At 50.3% G+C, this 23,947-nt stretch overlaps 1 protein-coding gene across 1 annotated transcript in view; it reads right to left on the bottom strand.

The window, feature by feature from the left end:
• The window catches only part of Trio (trio Rho guanine nucleotide exchange factor), a 302,890-nt gene that overhangs the window by 108,233 nt on the left and 170,710 nt on the right, over window positions 1–23,947 (bottom strand). Inside the window, 10 exon segments of the mRNA XM_052159365.1 lie at window positions 442–564; window positions 4,696–4,811; window positions 8,821–8,935; window positions 11,006–11,155; window positions 11,589–11,780; window positions 13,280–13,399; window positions 15,308–15,474; window positions 16,033–16,228; window positions 19,598–19,772; window positions 20,781–20,950. Of these exon segments, the coding sequence (XP_052015325.1) occupies window positions 442–564; window positions 4,696–4,811; window positions 8,821–8,935; window positions 11,006–11,155; window positions 11,589–11,780; window positions 13,280–13,399; window positions 15,308–15,474; window positions 16,033–16,228; window positions 19,598–19,772; window positions 20,781–20,950 (1,524 nt within the window).

Raw genomic sequence — 23,947 nt, 5'->3', positions numbered from 1 at the left:
ACCGGACAGTGGTGTGAGCAGTGCGGTCATCACGCTCTCCAGGAACGGGTGATAAGGAAGGGTAAGATACAGAATACAGAACAAAACACATCCTCATGTTTCCGAAAAGCAGCAAGACTTGATAAAAATAACTCAGAACACAAATGAGAGAAAGGCAGCCAAGAAACAACACAAAGGACAAAGGCAGCGGCCAGGAGAGTTGAAGGTCATCACAGAGATCAGGTGAACACAAAGAGAGACAGATAAAGGCCCCGTCTGGGAAGAACAGCACATCACCTACGCCCATGGGCACCATATACAGTACCCATTTCTCCAGGTTAGAGGCCTTTCTCAATGACGCCTCTGAAAGGCACCCACTTTCCCTGAAGTGTATGTTCTAGGTCATTCTGGGATAGCCCAAGCTTACTTACAGACCAGAAGCCCATTCCCTTGCGGACTTACCTTGGCAGTTATCTGAAATTCCTCATGTTCTTTCAACAGTTCCTGTGTGTGCTGAATGCTGGACCCTGTTGAGGTATGTGTGGAAAGGTAGAACTCCCCATTGTCGTGGATCCACTCTAACGCCTGGAGGAGAGGAATGCAGAATGTTCACGGGCTAAATATTTAAGGGAAGCAGACATTTCTGTACGCCCTGCTCATGTAAGTCATGGTCAGCACGTGTCAACAAGTAGTCCCTCGTTTCTGAAAGGGGCATCCTGGCAGAGGGAAAAGAATCCTGTCACTGATGTAACAAGGACCAACCGTTCAAGGTTTTTTTTTTGACTATGAACCTACAGGTCTAACAACAGCACAGTCGAAGAACTCATAACCAATGTCTCTTTTCAGGACTACAGAGGTGGGCGAAGGATGGTCTGAATACGCACGGAACCAAAGCTTTCTAGGCATGGGTGTTTCCGGTGAGAGCAGAAGTAGGTCGTGCCTTTCCAGGCCTCTGGCTTCCTTCCCAGACTACCATGTCCACCTGGAACCCCCAGATGGATGCATATGTAGTTCACCTAGGTTTGGGGGGACAGTGGATGTCTACACTGTGCATAAGGTCCCCTCTGGGCAGACGCCAGAAGACTTCACCTTTCTTGCCTAGTGACGATGCCTGAAGAGAGAGACCCTCGAGGCTCAGGTGCCAAGGACTAAAATGAAATCAGACTTATTTAAACGCATGCTTCTACATAGGCTGTGCTGAGGAAAATCAGCATTTAAAAAGCATTCATGTCTATGTGCCCTAGAATCTTTAAGGCACCCATTCTACCATGTTGATATTAGAATACCCATATTGCTGATTCTTTAAGATACATTACTGCATCTGTGGCAGTACGTGTGAAGGTCAGAGGTTAAGTTAGGCTATCACTAAGGAACCATCCATATTATTTATTATTATTATTAAGCTTGGAACTAAGCAAGTACACTATGCTGCTGGCAGCTAAGCCTTAGAGATCTGCCTGTCTCTGCTTCCCTCAGTACTGTGATTTTAAGTGTACACTACCATAGCTGGATATTTTATTTTTAATATTGGTTCTGGGGTTCAAATTTAGTCCCAAGAACTTTATCTCCTAAGACACCACATTACCCTATTTATCTCCCCACAGTCCCATTTGTGGCTTTTTTTTTTTTTTTTGGTAGCAAAAATAAAATAAGAAGGAAAGGCAAGGAAATCTCAAGTCACTGGCACTACCTGCTGCATACCTGCTACCCTCATGCTTACGGACGGTCACTGTCTCTGAAACAATGTTTACGCTGATCTAAACGAAGTCAGCGCCCACTGTAAAGCACTCTCAAGTGCACACTGTGGAGGCGGAGGCCTTCACGAATAAGAGCAGCCTGAAGCCCAGGCCGTAGGCGCGCCTCACAGGGACCCAGGGACCCAGATATCTACCCCTCGCTTGCAGACTGCAAAGAAGACAAACAAATGAGCAAGTCATAGGCCGCAGCAGAGCTGAGAGGAGGGAGGCCTGGCAGAGGGGGGGCAGGAGAGGTGGAGAAGGACGACAGGAGAGGCAGGAGCAGAGGCTGCGGAGAGCAGCTGAGCTCGCAGTCACAGACAGAACTCGCAGTTCTCCACAGAAACCAACATGGCTCCTCTAGAGAAAGGGGCTGGAAAGGAGACTGACTAGGAAGAGCAGAGGGTCTGCTGGGATGAAGAGAGGGCAGAGAGGGGCACTGAAGGCCAGCGCTGAAGGACACAAAGGTGGGACACACGGGCAGCAGAGGAGAGGCAGGAATCAGACACACCTCGTCACTCCTAACTGAGTGCGGTGGGAGTGGGCAGGACTCAGGGAGTCAGGAAGGCACTTGTGCTTCTGGTGAGGCCAGAGTGGAGAGGCGCTGAGGAGGTTCCCGCAATTTATACAGTCTGGGTGTCAAAAATAGAGGTCAGGGCTGGGAACCGTCCAGGGAGAGATAAGAGGAGAGGAAGAAGAACAGAGAACAGTGGGCGCTCAGTCCTGAGAGTCAGCGTTCAGGGTTGCAGATAAGAGGGGAGGCACTGGAACCAGGAAGGGCCCAGAGGCGGTGCCGCGGAGACTCCATCACCCCTCTGCACTGCCATTCAGAGCAGTGGCACCCGCTCAGTCATTTTAATGTGCCACATTGAAAATGGCTAACTCTGAGAGACCAAGAGCGGCTGTGAGCGCTGGGACTGTGTGTGGAGCAGGGCTCGGGGAGGCAGCGGGCCTGACAGGTCCCATCGGCAATGGCCGGAGAAGGATTCAACCTGTGCCTCTCTGCAGCTGAACCTTGTCTCTAAACTAAGAGATATAAGCCTTGGGCCAGGCTGCCTAACACCGCCTAGCTAGAAACCAAAGCTGCCTCCGTCACAACGAAGCACGGTGGAGCGCCTTTAGAAGCGCCTAGGAAAGGGAATGGAATGGTCTGGCCACAGCCTGCCACGCCACTGCGGGGATCTGATGGCAGACGAGGAAGAGGCCATCAGGGCCCCAGATCCAGTGTCCAGGAACTCTGGTCTGTGTGTAGCTCTGCAGTTATAGATGTGACTCTCCTTGTCAGACTAACATACCAACTTGGAACAAAATCTGTACTGAACCTGAGATCTGTACAGTACCTGTACTGTTGGCTAACAAGACCTGTGTCAGGAGTGTGGTGCTGTGTGTCAGTTCACGAAACAGACCACACCGAGGTCCAGACAGGACGGAGGGCAGCTCTGACGGACCACAGGAGCAGCCCTGGGTAGCTCTGAGTACATCTGCACAGAGTGCACGGCCCGAACCGAGGCATACTCAGGGTTTGGAGGAATGGAGTTAATCCTCTCTCTGCTGCCCCTCCCTGTCAGCTCAGAAGGAAAATACACGCATTCTTGTGCTGTTACTGAAGCCAAAGAGGACTGAAATGAATGTCAACACTCAAGATATAAGTGTATAGATTTCACTTTAAACTGGTCTTCCCTGACTGACAGTTTCCTCTGAAGTACTCCATCCACCGACGCCTTCAGAAGAGGGAAACAGAGCCCGCTGTGGCTCTGCTCGGCCAAACTCAAGAAGCCTTTTTAAGCATGCTGGATTATCAGAAATTCTGTCACATTTTCTTACCTGGATTTAGCTCAATCTATCTGAAAATTAAAGCTTTTTTCCTTCAATATATAAATATAACAAGATAAAAATGAAAACACCTGCTGTGTTTCCATAAGAACTTAGCCAGGACTTGATAAAGCTTTTAAAATGTTAATTGTATTGGTGACTTGCAGCTGGCAGCTCTAAGTGCGAGCTCAGGAGAACCAAACAGCACGCTCACACAGCGTGAACCAAGCAGGGCGGCGGGGGTGACTGTTATAACAAACTTAATTAAAGGCATGATTGTTCCTGCCATGGGGATCCAGTGTTGGTGACGGCTTTTACAATAAAAACCTGCCAGCCTCGCAAAGGTGGTGTGAGCGTGGGCAGAGGGCTTGGGGGAGCAGGGAGCACTGACTGAGGTGTGAGCGTGGGTGGAGAACTTGGGGGAGCAGGGAGCACTGACTGAGGTGTGAGCGTGGGTGGAGAACTTGGGGGAGCAGGGAGCACTGACTGAGATGTGAGTGTGGGTGGAGAACTTGGGGGAGCAGGGAGCACTGACTGAGATGTGAGCGTGGGCGGAGGGCTTGGGGGAGCAGGGAGCACTGACTGAGGTGTGAGTGTGGGTGGAGAACTTGGGGGAGCAGGGAGCACTGACTGAGGTGTGAGCGTGGGTGGAGAACTTGGGGGAGCAGGGAGCACTGACTGAGGTGTGAGCGTGGGTGGAGAACTTGGGGGAGCAGGGAGCACTGACTGAGGTGTGAGCGTGGGTGGAGAACTTGGGGGAGCAGGGAGCACTGACTGAGGTGTGAGCGTGGGTGGAGAACTTGGGGGAGCAGGGTGCACTGACTGAGGTGTGAGCGCGGGTGGAGGACTTGGGGGAGCAGGGAGCACTGACTGAGGTGTGAGCCTGGGTGGAGGGCTCGGGGAAACGGGGAGCACTAACTGCGGTGTGAGCGTGGGTGGAGGGCTCGGGGAAGCAGGGAGCACTGACTGAGACGTGAGCACGGGTGGAGGACTTGGGGAAGCAGGGCGCACTGACCGTGGTGTAAGGCTGTGAGCGCGAGTGTGGAGGGCTTAGGGAAGCAGGGCGCACTGACTGAGGTGTGAGCCTGGATGGAGGGCTCGGGGGAGCAGGGAGCACTGACTGTAGTGTGAGCGTGGGTGGAGGACTAGGGGAGCAGGGAGCACTGACCTGCTTGGCACTCCTCTCGAAGACCACGTACTGCTGGCACTGGTCTAGGCGCCTTTTCCTCATGGTCCAATAATGCAGTACCCTGTTTTCCCGCTGGAAGAGTTCATTCAAGATATCTGACAGACACGAAAAAGGAAGAGAGGTTGGTACTCGCTCTCCATTAACACACCTGCAAAACTCGACTTGCTGTCCTTAGACATCTGTGCTCACGCCACAGCAAGGCAGACTGTGCTAAGAACCAATGGCGTTCCCATCTAAGGTCTCGTCAGCACTGGAAGCAGATTCCTCATTCTCTCACCCCTAAATCTGAAGCCAGTGTGGGACAGGAGTGAGAGCCTTATTACTATTTTTTTTATTTACTGCTATAAGTGTTGTTTTTTGTTTTGTTTGCTTATGCATACTTTTTAAAACATAAAGCCTTAGAAAGGAACGGAGGGAACGAGAGGACCTTGGAGCAGTGAAGGCAAAAATGTCTTATATAAAAACTAAAACCAATTAAAAAACTACTCAATAGCTACTTTACTGTCAAAACATTGTGCACATAAAAAACAAGGAAAACCTCTTGGGGACAGGTAAGTCACAGAACCAGTTTCCTAAGCAGATATCCTAGACTGGCCTGAAACTCCACAGAGAGTTGGGACGACCTGGAACCTCTGACCCCGAGTCCCGGAATCCCAGCTGCAGCCCAGCACGGCTGGCTTATGCCCCGAGGGCTGCAATCAGCAGCACGGCTGACGTGGTGCTGGGCGATGAACCCACCACTTCCTGGACGCAAGGCAAGCAGGCTGTGAACAAACCTCCATCCCGGTGGTTTGCTGGCCGTTTTTGAGTTTTATTTGGTGCTAAGGATAGAAATCAAAGCCTTATCTGTGTAAAACATACCATCTACCGCTGAGTTACACCCTTAGTCCTGAAGTAATATAATTCTGAACATTAAAGATGGGGCAGGAAACACATGAACATGTGCTGAATGCCACGCAAGGAGAAGGAGTGCCACCCACTGTTTTACTGGCAGATCGACACCATGCAGGCTTGAGAGGGGCTAAGGCACGGGCAGGTAGGCAACCTGGCAGTAGGCAGTGGCACCAAAACGGGCGCGCCATTGAACTTGAGTTTATCTTCTGGGTAAATGGTGCTATAAAAATAATCAAGACCATTGGTACGAAGAAGTGCAGGTGCCTGAAGTCAGTTACTAAAAAGCATTAAAGACGCAGAAATCCAGTCTCTGAACAGTGGTTTACAAAGATGACTAAGATGCGTTATGTAAAGTGAAATGTGCTTTTCATATGGAAATAGAGTCCTTTTTTTTTTTAATACATAGACAGGACACATAAAACGTCCTGTAAGGACTGTAATAGCAAGGGGATTGTGCAATTTATGTGTGTTTGTGTGCCTGTGGTGATTTGAATGAATATGGCCCCCATAAGGCCCTGGGGAGTGGCGTTATTTGAAAGAATCAGGCCATGTGGCTTTATTGGAAGAAGTGTGACACTGGGATGGGCTCCCAGGCTTCAGAAGCTCCGGCCACGCCCAGTGGCCCCCTCTCTCCCGCTGATGCACACGTACACCTCTCCGCTTTCCCCAGCACCATGTCTGCCTGCACACCGCCACGCTTCCTGCCGTGGCGCTAATGGACTGACCCTCCGAACTGTACGCCAGCCCCAGTGAGATGCTCTCCCTTGTAAGAGCTGCTGTGGCTGTTTCTCTTCACAGCAACAGAACACTAAGGCAGACCTTTCAATCTTTTTTGCTGTAAGATTACTTTAGAAGTTAATAAAACAAAGGAAAAGCTTTAGAAGAAGTCCTAAGACAGAGAGATTCCATGTCAAATCAATGATGCCTGTTATGTAATTTTGTTATATTAGACAATCTTAAAAATCACTAAGTCCTCAAATATTGAGTTCACAGAATCCTCTGTGTTTGGTAAGAAAGCCCTGCAGACTCTCCCTCTTCAGCTGAGCAGTCACGCTCTGGGGCCTGTGAGCTCCTCAGTGACCCGGTTACAGGAGACAATGACTGCCCCTCTCGCAGATCTAACAGTAGCCAAGCGCTCAAGAGAGAAGGAGCAGGGCCCCGTGGGCTTTATTTCCAGTTACTGAAAGCACAGGAATATATTCACTTCAACTTTGTACAAACGATCTTAAGATTTTAAGTCTGACAAAACATTAAGCTTCCAGTTTTACACACACACTACCTGCGGAGGCAGCAGTGCACGCGTGGGCTCTTCATTCGAGAAGGGTCTCTCTGCCCTCTGCTTAGGCTCTGACTGAACAGTAATAACTGTTCCCAGAACAGTTACCTGCCCTTGGGGATTCGGGGGGTGGCTCCGGTTCTGAGAGATGCTGAGAGCCAGCCGTAAGGTCTGACTTCCTGACTGTATGCATCCCGTGGGATTATACTGACATCCTCCCGGAAAGACATACATGGCTGTATCTCCTGGCCCTTAGTCTAAGAGGTGCTTAAACCCTTTGCCACCAAGTACAGTGCAAGAGAAACAAAACATTCCCAGCAGTCCACAGCCTCCGTGAGGCCAAGACATAAGAGTCAAGATTACAACTCTTGCCTACCAAGCTCAGTCTCAGCTGTGTGACACTGGCCGAGGTGGCTACAGCCTCTGTACACCTCATGCTTCATGTATGTAACCTTCTGTAAACGCCAACCCTATTCTGTCTTCCTTGGCATACATTTCCCTAGACCTACCTTTTTCTATGTATTTACAAGTAAATAAATAAAAAGTATTATACTATACTCAAGTAATACAAAACAGTGTAACAATTTGCTTTTGTGAATTACCCATGTCTTAGTATACAACACTGAAAGTACTTTATAGCCACACTACTGATACATGATTTCCTGACTTAGCTTTTAAAACGACTTTGCATCTAGGTAAGTGTGGCTTTCACTCTTGACCGTATGTTCCTTCACACATAACAACACGCAATGGCAGGAAGTATCCTCCTCAGTACCAGGCTTTCTGTTTTATACGTAGCTCACTGTGTATTACCGTCCCACATTTCCTCGCAGTTCGTTCCCAAGCTGACAGCGGTTGAGGCTGCCTGGGCACTCAGGACAGAGCTGCGGGGAGCACAGGGGTGGCATGCTCACTTTAGGGGTGACACGCTCACTTTAGGGGTGACATGCTCACTTTAGGGGTGGCACGCTCACTTTAGGGGTGACACGCTCACTTTAGGGGTGACACGCTCACTTTAGGGGTGACACGCTCACTTTAGGGGTGGCATGCTCACTTTAGGGGTGACACGCTCACTTTAGGGGTGACACGCTCACTTTAGGGGTGACACGCTCACTTTAGGGGTGACATGCTCACTTTAGGGGTGGCACGCTCACTTTAGGGGTGACATGCTCACTTTAGGGGTGACACGCTCACTTTAGGGGTGACACGCTCACTTTAGGGGTGACACGCTCACTTTAGGGGTGACACGCTCACTTTAGGGGTGACACGCTCACTTTAGGGGTGGCACGCTCACTTTAGGGGTTACATGCTCACTTTAGGGGTGACATGCTCACTTTAGGGGTGGCATGCTCACTTTAGGGGTGACATGCTCACTTTAGGGGTGGCACGCTCACTTTAGGGGTGACATGCTCACTTTAGGGGTGGCACGCTCACTTTAGGGGTGACATGCTCACTTTAGGGGTGACACGCTCACTTTAGGGGTGACATGCTCACTTTAGGGGTGACATGCTCACTTTAGGGGTGACATGCTCACTTTAGGGGTGACATGCTCACTTTAGGGGTGGCACGCTCACTTTAGGGGTGACATGCTCACTTTAGGGGTGACACGCTCACTTTAGGGGTGACATGCTCACTTTAGGGGTGGCATGCTCACTTTAGGGGTGGCATGCTCACTTTAGGGGTGGCACGCTCACTTTAGGGGTGACATGCTCACTTTAGGGGTGACATGCTCACTTTAGGGGTGACATGCTCACTTTAGGGGTGACATGCTCACTTTAGGGGTGGCATGCTCACTTTAGGGGTGACATGCTCACTTTAGGGGTGACATGCTCACTTTAGGGGTGACACGCTCACTTTAGGGGTGACACGCTCACTTTAGGGGTGACATGCTCACTTTAGGGGTGACACGCTCACTTTAGGGGTGACATGCTCACTTTTTACTTGCTGCTCTGGCGCTTTGATGTGCGTCACCATCCCCGGCATGCTCACGCTGTTCCTGTGCAGGTATTTTAGGAAGACGTCTGCGTTCCTCCGGGCCAGTGTGCAAGCCTAGAAAACAATGGGGGATGATATATCGGTGATGTGATTACAGCTATGGCCATATCACAAGTCTTAACAGCGAACTGGTCCGTCTTGTTTATAAGATGACGCAGAGACTAAATTCTATTTAAAACAAACAAACAAAGTAAATGTCTTTTGGATTCCTGGATCTTTCAAGGTGAGATTATGTTCCAGATCCTCAGAGTGAGGCTGTGAGGCAGGATACTGAGGGCAGCCTCTGACTAAAGAGGATGTTAGGCCCTTTCTTAGCCAAGCCTGGCGGTGGCTATATTCCTAGTCACACTGAGTTCAGTCTAATAGGAAACTGGAAGCACATGGCCTGGCTATACTGGGTCTGGAAGGCAAACACTTCCAGGCTTGAGGATGAGACTACCATAAACACTTTATATAAAGAAGCGAGACTCATCCCTTGTTCTTAGTGTGAAAGCCTCAGGTCCTGGGGAGGTTGACTGTTTTGCATTATTGGGGTAGCAGGTGACTGGTAACTGCTGATATAGTAGGCAAGCCAGAAGTGACGCCATTGATGTACAGTAAAGCCTCGGTGTAAGGACTGATGGACAGGAAAACCCAGATGTGCGGGTCCTTTCTATGAACTTACTCGAATGCCTTTTCCTCTGTAATTTTAGCTAACTGTCCTTTACAATTATATTAACTAAGTGGTATTCAATTCCTACTATGTAGATTTTGGAGCAAGAGACCAAATCTTCAAACTAAAGCATCTAATGGTAGTTTGCATTAGTAAGCCAATGAAAAAGGCTCTTTGGGAGTAGTCTCCAAAGCCTTTTCCCCTTTTTTAAAAAATAAATTCTCTGATTGTCTTCAATTGAAAACAAGCTTTCCTTCCTTCCTCCCTTTCTTTTTTTCTTTTTTAAGACTTATTTACTTTTTATATGACAAACCAATCAAACCAGAAGAGGGCATCAGATCCCATTACAGATGGTTGTGAGCCACCATGTGGTTGCTGGGAATTGAACTCAGGACCTCTGGAAGAGCAGTCAGTGCTCCTAATTGCTGAGCCATCTCTCCAGCCTGTCTCCAAAGTTTTATTTGACACAATTAGAGTCTGGAAGCTACAATGGTTGTCCTATCCCAACTTGCTTAACAACAAAATCTCTACTAGGCCCCTAATGAAGAGTCACAACTCAGTTTTCCAGACGAAACAATACTCCTGTCAGTACACAGCCTTTAGACACAAAACAGACCATTGCAGGCCACAGGAAACGGCGTCTCTGGTGGTAGGGTGGGGGTCAGAATGCTGAATCAGTGAGAGAGATGAAACTGTGTTAGTGATGTTTCTGATGGGCTGGGCTGCTGGTTGTGACGCTCAAAACCTAAAGTATAGTGTGTGGGTAAGCATGTATTCAGTGTTTCTGAACGTTTGAGCACCTTAAAAAATTTAACTGTTTTAATGCACAGATGTGACTTCTGTGTGAGCCAACAGCATGTACATCAAAACACGACAAAGCACTCCTCGAGGTCTGCATTTACCCTCTCAGAGAGAAGACGCAGCCCGTCTGCACGGGGCTAACTCACTCACAGGTTGCTTCCTGAGCAGGTGCTTGCAACCGCCCCTCAGCCACAGGTCTCTCTACTGGGTATTTCTGTATCGTCTGAGACACAGTCTATAGGCCTAGAGAGGCTAAATCTCCAAACAAGGATTAATTAGGCTAGAGTATAGTGCTTCGCCAAATCAACCAGCCAATCACGTTCTGTCCGCAGATTTCATGGGGTTGCCAGTTAGCAGTAACTTTGCCTCAGAGAGATCACTTGACTATGATGATACTGTTCCAGGGCATTGTAACTTCCTGTCAATACTTATTTGTAGTTCCTTCTCCGTGAAACCAGTGGGACAACGTGAGTGGGATCAGTCAGTCATTAACGTTATTAACCCATCAGAGTCAGGCCCAGGTATGTTTGGAGCCTCTCCCAAAGTACACACCACACATCTATGCGTGTACCAGCAACCTACGACAATCGCTTCTAAATCAGTCAGGAGACCCTACAGTCCCCAACAGCCACTCAGTGTGACATGAATATCCAACAGAAACAGCCTTATACCTTCAGGAAGGCTTCCTTTTGTTCCAGGTGCTTGCTAATCATTGGGGTGACGTGGTCAGTCTCAGAATTGGGGCCCAGCTTGTCGGCTCCACCACACCAGTCCTCTTCTCTCTTGTACTCCTGCTCCAGGCTTTCCAGAACACTGCAGACCTGAGGGAATAAAGTTCCAGGCTCAGAAGTCACCCCACATTTGCCGCCTCCCCAGCATAGCCGGGAGCAGTGTCATCATCTGTGTTCTGGGGAAGGCAAAGGTGGGAGAAAGACCCAAACCACCCGAGGCTGCCTGGGCCTCGCCTGGCTCAAGTCAGAGATTTTTCAGACTAGGAACGAAGCCAGAGCTGAACTCCCACTGCCTGGTGTTTTCCATAATAGAGGAAAGAAAACTGTGTCTTCTCAGCTACTTGTCAGCCTGCTATTCTTTGACAGCTAAGGTAGCAAGGATAACTGTAGAGTGTGTCTTTCCTGCCTAACTTGGACCTGAGAGAGTCGCTCCTGATGGCTATGTCAATGACGGTAGAGATGTCCCTAAAGTTAGCCTAGAGTGGTCAGTCACTAGGAGCCAAGGGACAGGCCAGTCTCCAACCTGCTCTGAGGTCTTGTAGAAGGCCACGGAGGCATTGACGAGCTTGAGGCGGTCTTCCATCTTGAGCATGAGCTGCTGCCAGTGCGAGGCCACCTTCTCTGCACAGTCCCGGATCATGTCCATGTCGTAGTGGTTGGCCTGCAGCATGGCCTCGGCCTTCTGCTGGACCTGCAGTGCGCTCTGGTGCGTTTTCTAGACATGGGGAAGATGGGAAAGCTCGTTCAGCAGAGTGTCACACAGGGATGGCCGACCTGGGCTGCTCTCCTTGACTCACGGAATCAGCTCTAGCTGCCACTCGCTGGGAGGCTTTGCAAACATGGTGGGTACTTCAGTAAGGCAGTGCTGGTCTCACCCCAGCCAGGCTGATGTTTAATTTATCTAATGAAGGGTGAAAACCACTACGACTTCCCAGAACGGCACTCAGCTGTGGGGCTTTCCAGTTGAGAAGCAACAGGAACGACTCTTAGCAATAGATATTCTAACGCTCTGTTGAAGCGTGCCAGGTTTATTATCCCTACTGGCTTTCTCCTAACAACTTCTGCAGGCAAAACAAGTGGGAAAAGGGGGTCATAGAGAATGCTTCTGATTTCCATTTTCAACAGAAGCTCTGGACTCCAGTGAAAAGTGTTTTGAAGAACTAGTGAGTTCTCGTTTAAAGAAAAGAAAAAATAGAGCAACGACTGAGAATGTTCCATGCCACACACAAAGCAAGGCGCATGGCAAGCTCTGATGCCCAGGGCTCTGCAGGAAAGACGAGGACACAGGGTACTGCTCAGGCAGCGCCAGAGCCTCAGAGAGGAGGAAACGATCTCTTCACAAGAGCCTCAGGATGAAGAAACCTGATAACCATTTCAGCCGATAACGTGCAAACGATCTCTTATGACACTGACCATGGGACAGATTCCCAAATGACTGACACTTGAGCTTGATTATCAATAACCCCTTGGCACGGCAGCTGTTCAGGTCGGCCACACTGCCTGGAGTTGTGGTCTCAGGGACAGGCCACTTCTGGCTGGAGCAGCTGACAATACACTGACCTTAGGTGTAAATTAGTCCTGCCTTCTGTGGCAGTTTGCTTTTTCTCCAGCGAACACCTTGGTTTCTATTATCAACACACACACACCCTTGAGACCCTGCCTACCCTCTGAGGTCACCCATCACAATTATTACCCACACCCAAAGAAACCGATCCTAAAGCACTTACGGCACCGCTACCGGAGAGGGTGAGCTGCCTGGTGAGGCTTTTGGCCACTGCCCGGTGCAGTCCTGACCCTCAGCCTATCAAAGTGAATCCTGTTGCCTCTAAGCAAGTGGCATCAAGAATGTAGTCATAAGCATTATTTGTAACTGTTCACACCCCAACGCCCCGCAAGATATTAAAACACCTCACTCAGCCCAGGCTCCGATTGGAGCTCCCTGACTTGAGACACTTCTAATCAGTGGCTAATCCTGCTAGGGCTGTCTCATGGGACAGAAGGGGGCTCTGATCCCGGGGACACTTGGTGCCTGGCGGTCCTCAGTCCTTTACAGTTGTGGGCTGTTTGCTGTCCCCACAGTCAATGGCGGGCTGACGAGTGCTGTCACCCTCTCCTGCTCAGGCGGTGGCTGGCTCCAGCAGGAGGGAGGTGTGACGTCAAGGGTTATCAGGCTGTTCTCCGGGCCACAAGGTCCACCCACTGACCCGGCCTTACCTCGATGGCGTGCTGGAACTGCTCGTGCTCTCTCTGCAGCTGCTCGGCCTCCTGCAGCGAGCTGGCCGTAATGAGCCCTGCGTTCAACATGGACTCCCCGTTCCTGATCCAACCCAGCACCTGAAATGGGACGGAGGGCAACTCTAGGCAGCGGTCCTTCCAGTGCCTTGTAAGACAGCTGGAATGAGGGTGGGGCTGCAAAGTGGTCCTGAGTGGTTCTCAACCTGTGGGTCGCGACCCCTTTGGGGGTTGAATGACCCTTTTACCTGGGATAAACTTGGCCACTGGGGGGATTAAACTGATATTTACATTATGATTCATAATAGTAACAGAACTAGCAATGGAAATAATTTTAAAGTCAGCATCAAGAAGGTTGAACAGCGCTGGTTTAGAGGTCCGGGTAGGAAGGCAGCCCTGACTTCTTTACAATCCGACCAACACAGCCTACAATGCTCGCAGGGCTCTCACCACAGACACTGCCTCGAGGGCATTGCAGGTCTGTTTCTGAAGACAGTGGAGGCAGCGGGTTATAAGAACACGGAGCAAAACTGTTCAGGCTCGCTGTTATAAAGCAAACTTGCTCACTGAATGAGTTCTCTGCCACTTGAGGGAAGTCCTGCTACTTCCGGGTCAGACTCTCATGTAGCCCATGGGGAAACTGGCCACTTGCCCAGTCAGGGCATCTCGTCTGCTGCACTGACGTCTCATGTGCTGTCAGCGTTAGATGACACTACAGCCCAGGTGGGAGACAGGCTGCACCACAGTGCTCAGAGGCCAAACCTTGGGACCGAGGTTCACATACTACAGGGGTGTGGGCAAGCCTGTAGGACATTCTTAATTAACGATTGCTGGGGGAGACCCAGCCCACTATGGGCGGGGCCACCGTGGGAAGGGTGGGGCCACTGTGGGAGGTAGCCCTGGGTTCTATAATAAACAAAGCTGAAGAAGCCATGGAGAGCAAGCCAGCGAGCAGCATCTGCACGACTCTCATCAACGCCCGTCTCCAGGCTCCTGAACCGTGGAGTTCCTGTCCTCACTGCTTCTGATGATGAGCTGATCTATGGAACTGTGAGTGAAACAAACCCTTTCCTCTTCAAGTTTTGGTCACGGTGTTTCCTCACAGCAATGGTAACCCTAAGACACTACCCGCAATCTCAGCCTGGTGCATCATAGGGCCACGGACTGGGTAAACACAACGGCTGACTCATTCCAGGGGTAGACCGGCTTCCGAAAGCCATCTTTATAGTCTTAGCAAAGACGGTTTGTAAGGCATGTAATTACGTCATTCCTTAAATAAATGGTTTTTCTTGAGGCAAGAAGAAACACCCACAGGTTATAATGCTGTGTCGCCTTTAAATGTATAATACTAGTGATGTGAACGCAACACAAGAGAGAGGCAGGCTCGCCTGACCGCCTGTGGTGTCAGGAGCATGCGCTCTTCTGTGAACGTGACCTGCGTCTGCACACCAGGCGTGGCTGGGGCTCCCAGCACTTCCTTCAGTAAGGCCAACCCTGGCTTTCCGTGCCACGGACAGACTATAACAGCCTCACTCCTCCATAGGAACCCTTCATCAGGAAACTGCCCTTGATCCCTACCACGGGATTCAGGGCGGTGTCCATATGTGACTCTAGTGGCACTGAATCCATTTCTGGTTTAGCCCCTTCTCAAATGTGGCACTCTATATACTATGCAACTAACTCAAGAAAAGTCTAGACTTGAAGTCTGTGGCTGTGTCCGGATTAGGAGAAATTGAGGGGGAAAATCATGCAGTCCCTTAGCCTAGGAAGTAATGCGCTTTAAGCAAGGCGCCACCAAGTAGAAAAGGGTACCCGCGGATGGCACCGCGCTCAAGAGCTGCGGCTGCTGAGTGGGCAGCTCTTCTACTCTTTGGCTGGCCCTCCGGGGAGGGGTGGGTGGGCTCCATGTGCAATGCTGTCTAGGGGCAAGAACGACCTTACACAGCAGGACATGGGGAATTCTCCCTGAGGCCGACCTGTCAAGACTTCCCCATCATTCAGGTCACACACCTGCTTCACTTCCGCCTGCAGGTGGCGCAACTGCACACACTGCTCCAAGTGTTTCCGGTGCTGCTCAGCTGCTAAATCCAACTCCTGCTGCTTTTCATGAAGAAACTCCAGGAGGTCCTGAACCCGAGTGGCCATGTCCACATCTCTGTCACAAAGCAGCTCCACACCTGTCAACAGTGGTGGGCGATCCGTATTCAAGCTCGGTCAATGTCTCTTACCCAATGCGCTACCCAGTGTGGCTGGTGAAAACGCCCAGGGGGCCACCTGCACTGGCAGCCACGTTCAGGGAGACCCAGGTTAGCAGAGATGCTTCTATACATTATCCAGCACACCAGGGTCTGGAAGGGTGCGCAGATGAGCTGATCCTCCGGGGCTTAGTGACAGGCTAGCAGCTTTTACAAATGAGCGAGTGGCTCAGCCTTCAGGAAATATTTAATTTATTCTGGGTAAAGCGGCTAATGTAAGCAGGATGTTTCTGGGTAAGCACTGGATACTACATTTAATATTGGGGCTTACAGCGCCATCTGCTGGACGCAAACTGTATAGACACGTTCACAAGTTTTTACATTTCACTTACGATGTGAAATAAAATGAGAAACACTTCCTTTAAGAGAAACCAAGTTGGCAGGTAATGACTCATTCATAGAAGCTGTGGAGTTTAGAGTCATCCTAGCCCCCCCATGGTAATGCAAAGAGACCATGACATCACAGGGGGCCTTTCTTACCAGAGGCCTGGACTTCATTGACATACTGCAGAAGATCCTGTCCCTGGTGGATGACGTCGAAGGTCAAGTTATTCATGGTCAGGGCTTTGTCCGCGTGGTGCTGCAGGCGCTGCTCGGCGATCGTCAGATCCTCCGTATCGAAGTCATTCATTTGCTGGGAGAGCTCGTCATTCCAAGACTCAAGGTCCGAGATGATCTGAGAGAGGAAAGCATCTATGCACGGTCAGGACTTAAAAACCCGCGGCTACGTCTCAAATGTGAGTCAGCAAACGGCCAACCATCATGGGCCTGGTGAACCATCGCGGTGGAGGCCAAGAGGGGACCAACGAGGCACGAGGAGGCCAGCACTTGAAGACACCTACAGACATAGGACACGGCTGCTCATGAGTGGCGCCGTGCAGAACCACCTCTAGAACATTCTGACACCAAACCAGAATCTGGCCGAAGCAGGTTTCCCATCTGAGTTCTGTTTCCAGGAAATACCAGAGAAAAGGGGCAACCAAGAGTCAAGGGAGAAAATGTATTATGTGGGACTCGGCTTCCTTGACAAGTGAGCCACGACGGTCAGAAGTCATGGAATGCATGGTTAGAAGATGGAGGAGGAAGAGCTGGACCGACACTAAGAGGCTGGCCACCAAATGCAGGAACTATGTCTCCTGATGGAGGCAGCTGTGTAAACCTGAACACACGCTGTACTAGGAGTGTGCAGGCGAGGTGTTGGTGCTCCGGGTGAGTGTCAACATGGCCTCTCGGAGCAGAGGTCTTTAGGAGAGAAATGAACGACAGGCAGAGAGAGTCTCTGAAACACGCTGGCACCACATTCAGTGAAGGAAACCAGCAAAGAAACACGGTCTTGCTAACTGGGGGCTTCCACCTGGAAGCTTCGTCTGCTGTTCTCTGCCTTTGGATAGCTTTGAAGGCTTGCATAACAGGGTTTTAAAGCCACCAAATCCAGAAGGAAAGAACTCCTTGAGAAAGAATCCACACTGCTGACTCCAGGGTGCTAGCCTTTCCTGAGGGCCCTCGCTCGCGTGTGCATGTGAACACGGAGTCAGTATGAAAGTCTGAGCACGAGACCATGCCTGCAGAGTCTGGGGAGAAGACGGGCTTTCAGAACGCCGGCAAGATGGAGCTTCCCAATTTACTCTTTTGTTAGCAGAATTTGCATGCAATGTGCGTTAACATGCCTATATTGTACTTCTTCATAAATTTGATAATATTAAATAATGTTAATGGATCAGCCATGGGAAAAATGAGAAAAAGAGATGATATTTTGGGGGGGTTCTTGAGATCAAGCTTGTTAAGTGTTTTAGCAACGAGTCATGTCCAGGAACATGATTTTTAGGAGGTGGGAAAATGAGTGTGAGTTAGTTCTACCTTATGTCTGCCTTCTTATGGGAAGTTTCTTTCACTCATGTGTTTTCAGACCCAAGCGATGAGGAGCATCAGGTGTGACGATGAATTGTATTAACAGTGATGACACAGATTTTCCACGAGTGAACCTGTCTGCTTATCTTTACTATCCTAAGGACTTCGAAGGCGAAGTCAGGCCGTTTTCTTACACACTAAAGGGCTGTAGATCTACAAACTGACTGTGTAGCACGTGGCCTGGAGCACACACTTTTCCTTAGTGGACTTGCTCTGTACTTGGCATACACAGAAAGTGTGTGCTTGTGTTTCCTGGTCAGGTTTTGATTAGATTAAATTACACCTAAGTAGCATCAAGACAAAATAAAAAACTTTTTAAGCTACAAAAAGATTCTGGGGGAGAATCTTCAACAAATCTTCTGCTTCTACCTTGTAACTACCTTGTAACTGAGTTTCAGAACAGCACATCACTTGAAACCAGAAGGAAAAACAAAAAACAAAAAAACAAAACAGTCCTGTTCTTGAGCCCCAGCAGGCCCAGGCCAGCGGGTCCCCACTGTGGAGACTCTAGCTTGTCCTCTGTGTGTCTCAACAAGCACTTGAAGGCCACACCTTGGAGCGCACAGGAGCAGGTGACAGCCTCTGCCAGTGTGGAGGATTGATGCACTTCTTACTGTTAACTGAGGATAACAAGAAGCGTAGAGAAAAGTTTTGTTTGTGGAAGACAATGCTGGAGTTTGGACGAGCAGCCAGCTGGAAGAGCCTGCTGGAGGACTCAGCCATCTTGATAGCCACCATGCAAGGGGAGGCTGATGGGCAGGCCAGGAGGGGCACACAGGATCTTCCTAGAGCTAAGAGGACCCAGGGCAGTCTGTGTTGTGGGTCTCTGCTGCCTCTGGTGGCACCTCAGGGCCTAGTCAGTCTGTGTACCTCACAGGCACTGTGGATCGCTCTAACCCAGGGGAGGCAATGAGCAAGTAACACCATAGTGCACTGCCACATCCCCGCAGTCACAGGCTAGACCTGAGCAGTCCAGAGATGCTGAGTGAGACAGACCCCCACAATCACAGGCTAGACCCGAGTGGTCCAGAGATGCTGAGTGAGACAGACCCCTGCAATCACAGGCTAGACCTGAGGGGGCCAGATGTGCTGAGTGAGAGACATATACAGTCACAGGCTAGACCCTGTCAGTCCAGAGGTCCCGAGTGAGGCCTCATGGGCCAATCCTGACTGCCAGGTGTGTAAGTTGCCAGGCACCAGGACACGGGTCTCAGGCAGACCATGAAGGTTTAGGAAGTTCTTCTGACGGGTCAGTCTCATCCATTCAGCCTTACTCTGCTCCATGACATCAAGCAGGGAAGATCTTTCTCTGCAGAGCACGGAGCCCCCTGCTTTTTGCTAAATAAAGATAAAAGAAGTACATGCCTTTCTTCCCTGTAACATCAAATATAAAAGTGCACTTTTGGTAGAAATTATAGAAAAACCAGAGAGCACTTCTGTAGGAGTCGATTTCTATTTCTTAAAATACAAGGGCTATAATCAGCCCCTTGATTTAGAGAGAAATCAGAAAACAGAGGGACCTGTGAGGGGAGGAAGAGGCTCCCACCTTTTTTTTTTTAGCCCTGGCTGTTCTGGAACTCACTCTGTAGACCAGGCTGGCCTCGAACTCAGAAATCCGCCTGCCTCTGCCTCCCAAGTGCTGGGATTAGAGGCGTGCGCTGCGCCACCACCGCCCGGCTAGGCTCCCACCTTTACAGGTTTCTCTCTCTCTCTTTCTGCAAGAGGGAGTGTGGTGTTGTCTACACTGTTCGAGCAGGGCTGACCTGCCCCTGGGGAAGGCAATGGCCGATTCCTGGTCAGGGAGGCCTCTTTTTCATCTCTGCACCTTGGCCTCCTGCCCTTCTCTCTTGCTACCTGCCGCTTCTTTTAGACCAGGAGCTTCGCTTTCCTTCGGTGCTCCCATCTCTCCGTGCTCCTGCTGCCTGCGCTGTCCTCCTGGTCCTCTCCCCGGCCCCTGCAATCTCCCACCCAGAGTGCAGAGCTGACCACCGGACCCCCGCAATGGCCAAGGAAGTGCCGGTGCTCCTGTGGCCTCCTTTCTGCCTCACCCCTCTCCTTGCTTGGTAGAGGCTCAGGAGTGGAGAGGACACAGGACACGGACCAGGGACAGGGCTCGGGGCGGGCGCTGGCCACTCACATCAATGGCGTCCCGCTCGAATATGCGCAGCTGCAGGAAGAGCTCCAGCTTGATCTTGCGTTCCTGGAACAGCTCCTCCATCTGGGACTGCGCCTCGTCCAGCTGCTGCAGCACCGTCTCGATGTGGTTGATGGAGCTGTTGTGCGGGGTCTTGTTACTGGAGATGGCAGAGTCCCTGTGCGGGTGGAGAGGGAGACAGGACTTCAGTGAGACAAACAGGAATTGAATGAGAAAGGCTCCCATTGCTAGACACCAGATCCGGCGGCGCAAAACTTCAGGGGAAGAAGGCTGGCAGGAAGCTGGACTTTGTCTCAGAAAAGGGAAGACACTGTTCTCTAGCAAAACACCGCCAGCCCCTTCCTCCGGGCAGCCTGTCCCACCAAGCCTGAGGCTGCAGAGCCACAGCTGTGCTCCTCAGGCGGTGCTCCTCACGGCTGTGCTCCTCACGGCTGTGCTCCTCACGGCTGTGCTCTGCATGGTTCTCTCACAGAAATCAACTATCACAGAAAATCACTTTGGAAATCCTTAAGTAGAGAGAACAGCTGGTACCCAGTCACTGTAGTGATCCTCCTCCTCCTCCTCCTCCTCCTGCTCCTCCTCCTCCTCCCCCCTGAGAGGTTAACTTCTAATGGAATCAATGAAACCCTTACTAATTAACGGTTCCCTATCTTAGGGAAGGGAACCCATAAGGCTACTGCATCAGTGACTCTTCTTCAGCTGTCCTGGGTGATGCATGAGTTTGGAGCAGGAGACTATCCTTAAGTGTCCCCCGTGACTCAACAAAAGGAATTTTCAAATCTGCCTCCAAAGGAAACAAAAGTCAGTTGGCCCTGCCTCCTGCCCAAAGGAACACTGAAGGATGCGTCTCTGGCCCCTCCAGGCAGGTCCCTGGGACCAAAGGACGAAATCTTAAAAGAGATTCAACCTTATCCTTTATAAAGAAGTTTTAGTAAGGTGATGTTGAAGAAATGCTAATAAACGTTAAATTCCCACAGTTGTTAGTATTAAGACAAATAATTATGCAGCTGAAAAAACTAAGGGGGTTTGGGGAGTGGGGGTGAGAAGAAAACTCTCCCTGGACTTCTGGAGAAGACACTGGTGCTATTTGTTCAAGGACTGAGAAAGGCGGGACCCTGCTGTGCAGCTCTGGGTCTGTGAGGTGGGGAGGGGCTGGGGGACCCACCTCAGCTGCTGGATGAGGTCCTCGCCCTCCTTGATCACGTTGACTGTCACCTGCAGGGTGGTCTGCTGCTGCTGGCCGAATCTCTTGATGAGGTCCTGGACGGCCTCCACCGACTCGGCGTACACGTCGTCCAGGAGCTCCTTCTGCAGCTCCTCCAGCCATGTCCAGAGCTGCGGAGGGAGAGGGCACGGGAGTCAGTGCTGCAGAGGCCGGAGCAGTCCCATGGCCAAGAGGATGGTGGCCGGCTGCTCCCTGAGAGAGGGAAGGAAGGAAGGAAGGAAGGACGGCGGGGGAGGGGGAGAGGGAACAGGAGAGAGCGGCCTGGAGAGTCCAGCAACGAGTGGGACACATGCACGGAAAGAACAACATGCCACTGCTCTGGGGAGCAAAAATAAACTGGCAGTGGAGCGGAAGAGGCTGTCACCAGGGAGAGAAAGGAAAGGGAAGAGAAGGCACACTGCCCCTCTGCAGAGGCACAGTCTGAGTACCGTGGAAACACCGAGTCGCTCAGACCACAGGGACCTCCGTCAGGGAGCACAGAGGCGCTCTGAGACCTGACTGCTGCTTCGGTGTCAGCAGGGGTATTACACGTCACCATTAAACCACCAGGCAGACCCGAGTGAGTGCTTTCCGTCCCTCAAAGCAGAGGCGAGCACACTAGGTTAAGCTATTCTCCACCACACCTGTGGTGCTCCTGAGAGGACCGTACGGGCGCCAGCCGCCTGTCATGCAGCGAGCTCACCCTACTATGGGAAGACAGTGTGTGTGTTAGCAGTGGGTCTTGGCTCCGCCCAAGTGGGATTTAGAACCCGAATTCCATTTCTGTACTTTCTAATACAGAAAAGCTCAAAATATCAACTCTGCCTGCTTATTGGATGGTAAGTACCACATATATAAAATATGGTCTTCCTGTTACTTGCATATCAATAGATGATTTGAACTTGGTAGGCCATCTTAAACAAGAAAAGTGCTGGTAAAGCACTTATTTCTCAGCCGAGTTACCCATGGTGCTACAAGTTAATTTTACCAAAGATATTAAATACCTGTTAACTTTCTTGCATTGTCTGTCTTTGTGCACATTGTCAAGTTTCATACAACAAGAATGTCACTGACACCGTCTTAGATAAAGGCTGCTTGACCCGTCCTGTAGATCAAGGGGAAAGGACCCCAGGTGACTGCACCTGGCAAGCCCTTCCTAACGCCCTACACCATCCTAGGAGGTCTACTGCCAGGAAGGACCTCACCTGTGCGTTCCTTTGGTTCTACATTTGCTCCCTGCTTGTCAGCACAGTGGCCGTGCTTACAGAGGATAAAAGGGACATCGTCACGATCCTGGAGACCTCCCAGCTGGCTTTGAGATTCCCCGAGGTAACCACACTTCACTGCCGTAGGTCGTACTGCACTATAATTCTAGACATCACTGTACAGCAAGTGCTCTAGGGCGGTTGCAATCACACCAGAGTGGAACTGGACAGCAGTACTACAGTGGACCACCTGAGTCGTACATTAGCACTTCGGTGCACAGTAGCACCGCAGAGGTACTGTTTAGCAGGAGTACTGCTTTAAGGTTTGGAGTAAGGCCGCCTGGGCTGGAGAACCTCCTCATCAAAACATAGCTCTGTGGCCCCCTTACATCAGCTAATTTCTCTATGATCCAGTTCAGTAGGACAGGAGCTAAAGAATCTCAATGCTCATGGAGGAGTTACCAAGACAACAAGTGAAGGAAGATGCGGTGGAGCGTCTGTGCAGGCAGGTGTGTTCCACAGGCTAAGCACTCTGTAATTAACATAGGATAGCGTCAACTTAACTGAATAGACTGGATTCTTCTCAAGAAACAAAAGGCATATACTGCTCCGAGCAATAAACAACCACAGCGAAGTGGATCGCACTATTTTACTGAAGGAGTCAACATAGTCAGCCTGCTGTGATGATCAAGTCAGTGGACTTTGTAAGCTAGCAGCCTGCCTTCCACCAGACCGGCGGCGGTGGTGGCTGCGGCAGCGGCGGGAGGGTGGGTGGCTAACCGCACACAGTACACACCCACTTGCTTCCAATGACAGATACACTTGATGATGCACTATCATAGGCCTCCACCCTCCCTAGATAGATATTTAGTAACAATGTGTTACTCTGTATCTGTACTGATTCTATTCACAAGCAATGGAAAAAAAAAAAAACATTGATGTCACATGTCCTAAAATCTCAGCAGTCTTCTGCGTGTGCACTCATGTGCTTGCCCAGGCTAGCCCAGCAAGGTGGCTGCACAAATGAATGGAAGAACCCGCCGTGCAGGCAAGCCCGCAGCTTTGCCTTAGTCAGAATCCCTCCTGCGCATAGGTGCTGATCCTGGGGCACCAGGTCAGGTCTGGGGGAAGGGTGACAGCTCTCCCCCCACCTTCTCACTGTAGCTGGACTCTAGAAGCCCACTTATGGGATGGTGGGAGGATGCTTATGTGGGAGGGGGGATTTACTAAATTCCTCATCTGGACAATCGTTACTGAAGGTAAGTTACAAAACACTTAAGCAGTCTTTGATACACCGATAAGGAGCTAATCAGAGCGCCTCTGGGCTCACCCTGAGGTGCAGCACACAGTTATGCAGGCAACAGCACAGTGACAGAGGAGTTAAATGTTCCTGCCACACATGACTGGGGTCATCTATGACAGCCTGCCTGGGCTCAAACCAGATGAGACTTTGTTGGGCGGAAGTCCTGGCCTTTCCTTACCTGGTCTCTTACTCAGTTTCACCTATAGACCATGAGTTAATATGAATGCCTATTCAGGGCTGCCTAATAGAGTCGATGAGATTATATATACAGAGAGAATGAGTCAGTAATTAGTCACTGTTGCTGCCTTTGCTTCTAAGAAAATCTCCTAATAAGACAATTCATAAAGATTTATATCTTTTATAAGTACCTTTCAAAATATATCTAGGCTTCTCAATTACCCAAAACTAGTCACTTAGTCTGATAAACTTAACATTTAAAACCTTTTACCCCTAAAATAGCGTAAGATACCCTTTCAAGGAAAGGGTATAAGAGGAGTCTGCTGGATTCTATAGAATCACATCCTCTGAATTCTAGGGGAAGTGCCAGGAATATGTAGGGGTCAAGCTTTGCCCTTCCACCCAGCAGAGACTCTCTCTCTCTCTCTCTCTCTCTCTCTCTC

This window comes from Apodemus sylvaticus, chromosome 16 (genome assembly GCF_947179515.1).
Source record: "Apodemus sylvaticus chromosome 16, mApoSyl1.1, whole genome shotgun sequence".
Lineage (NCBI taxonomy): Eukaryota > Metazoa > Chordata > Mammalia > Rodentia > Muridae > Apodemus > Apodemus sylvaticus.
This window is presented reverse-complemented; position numbering and strand designations above follow the sequence as displayed.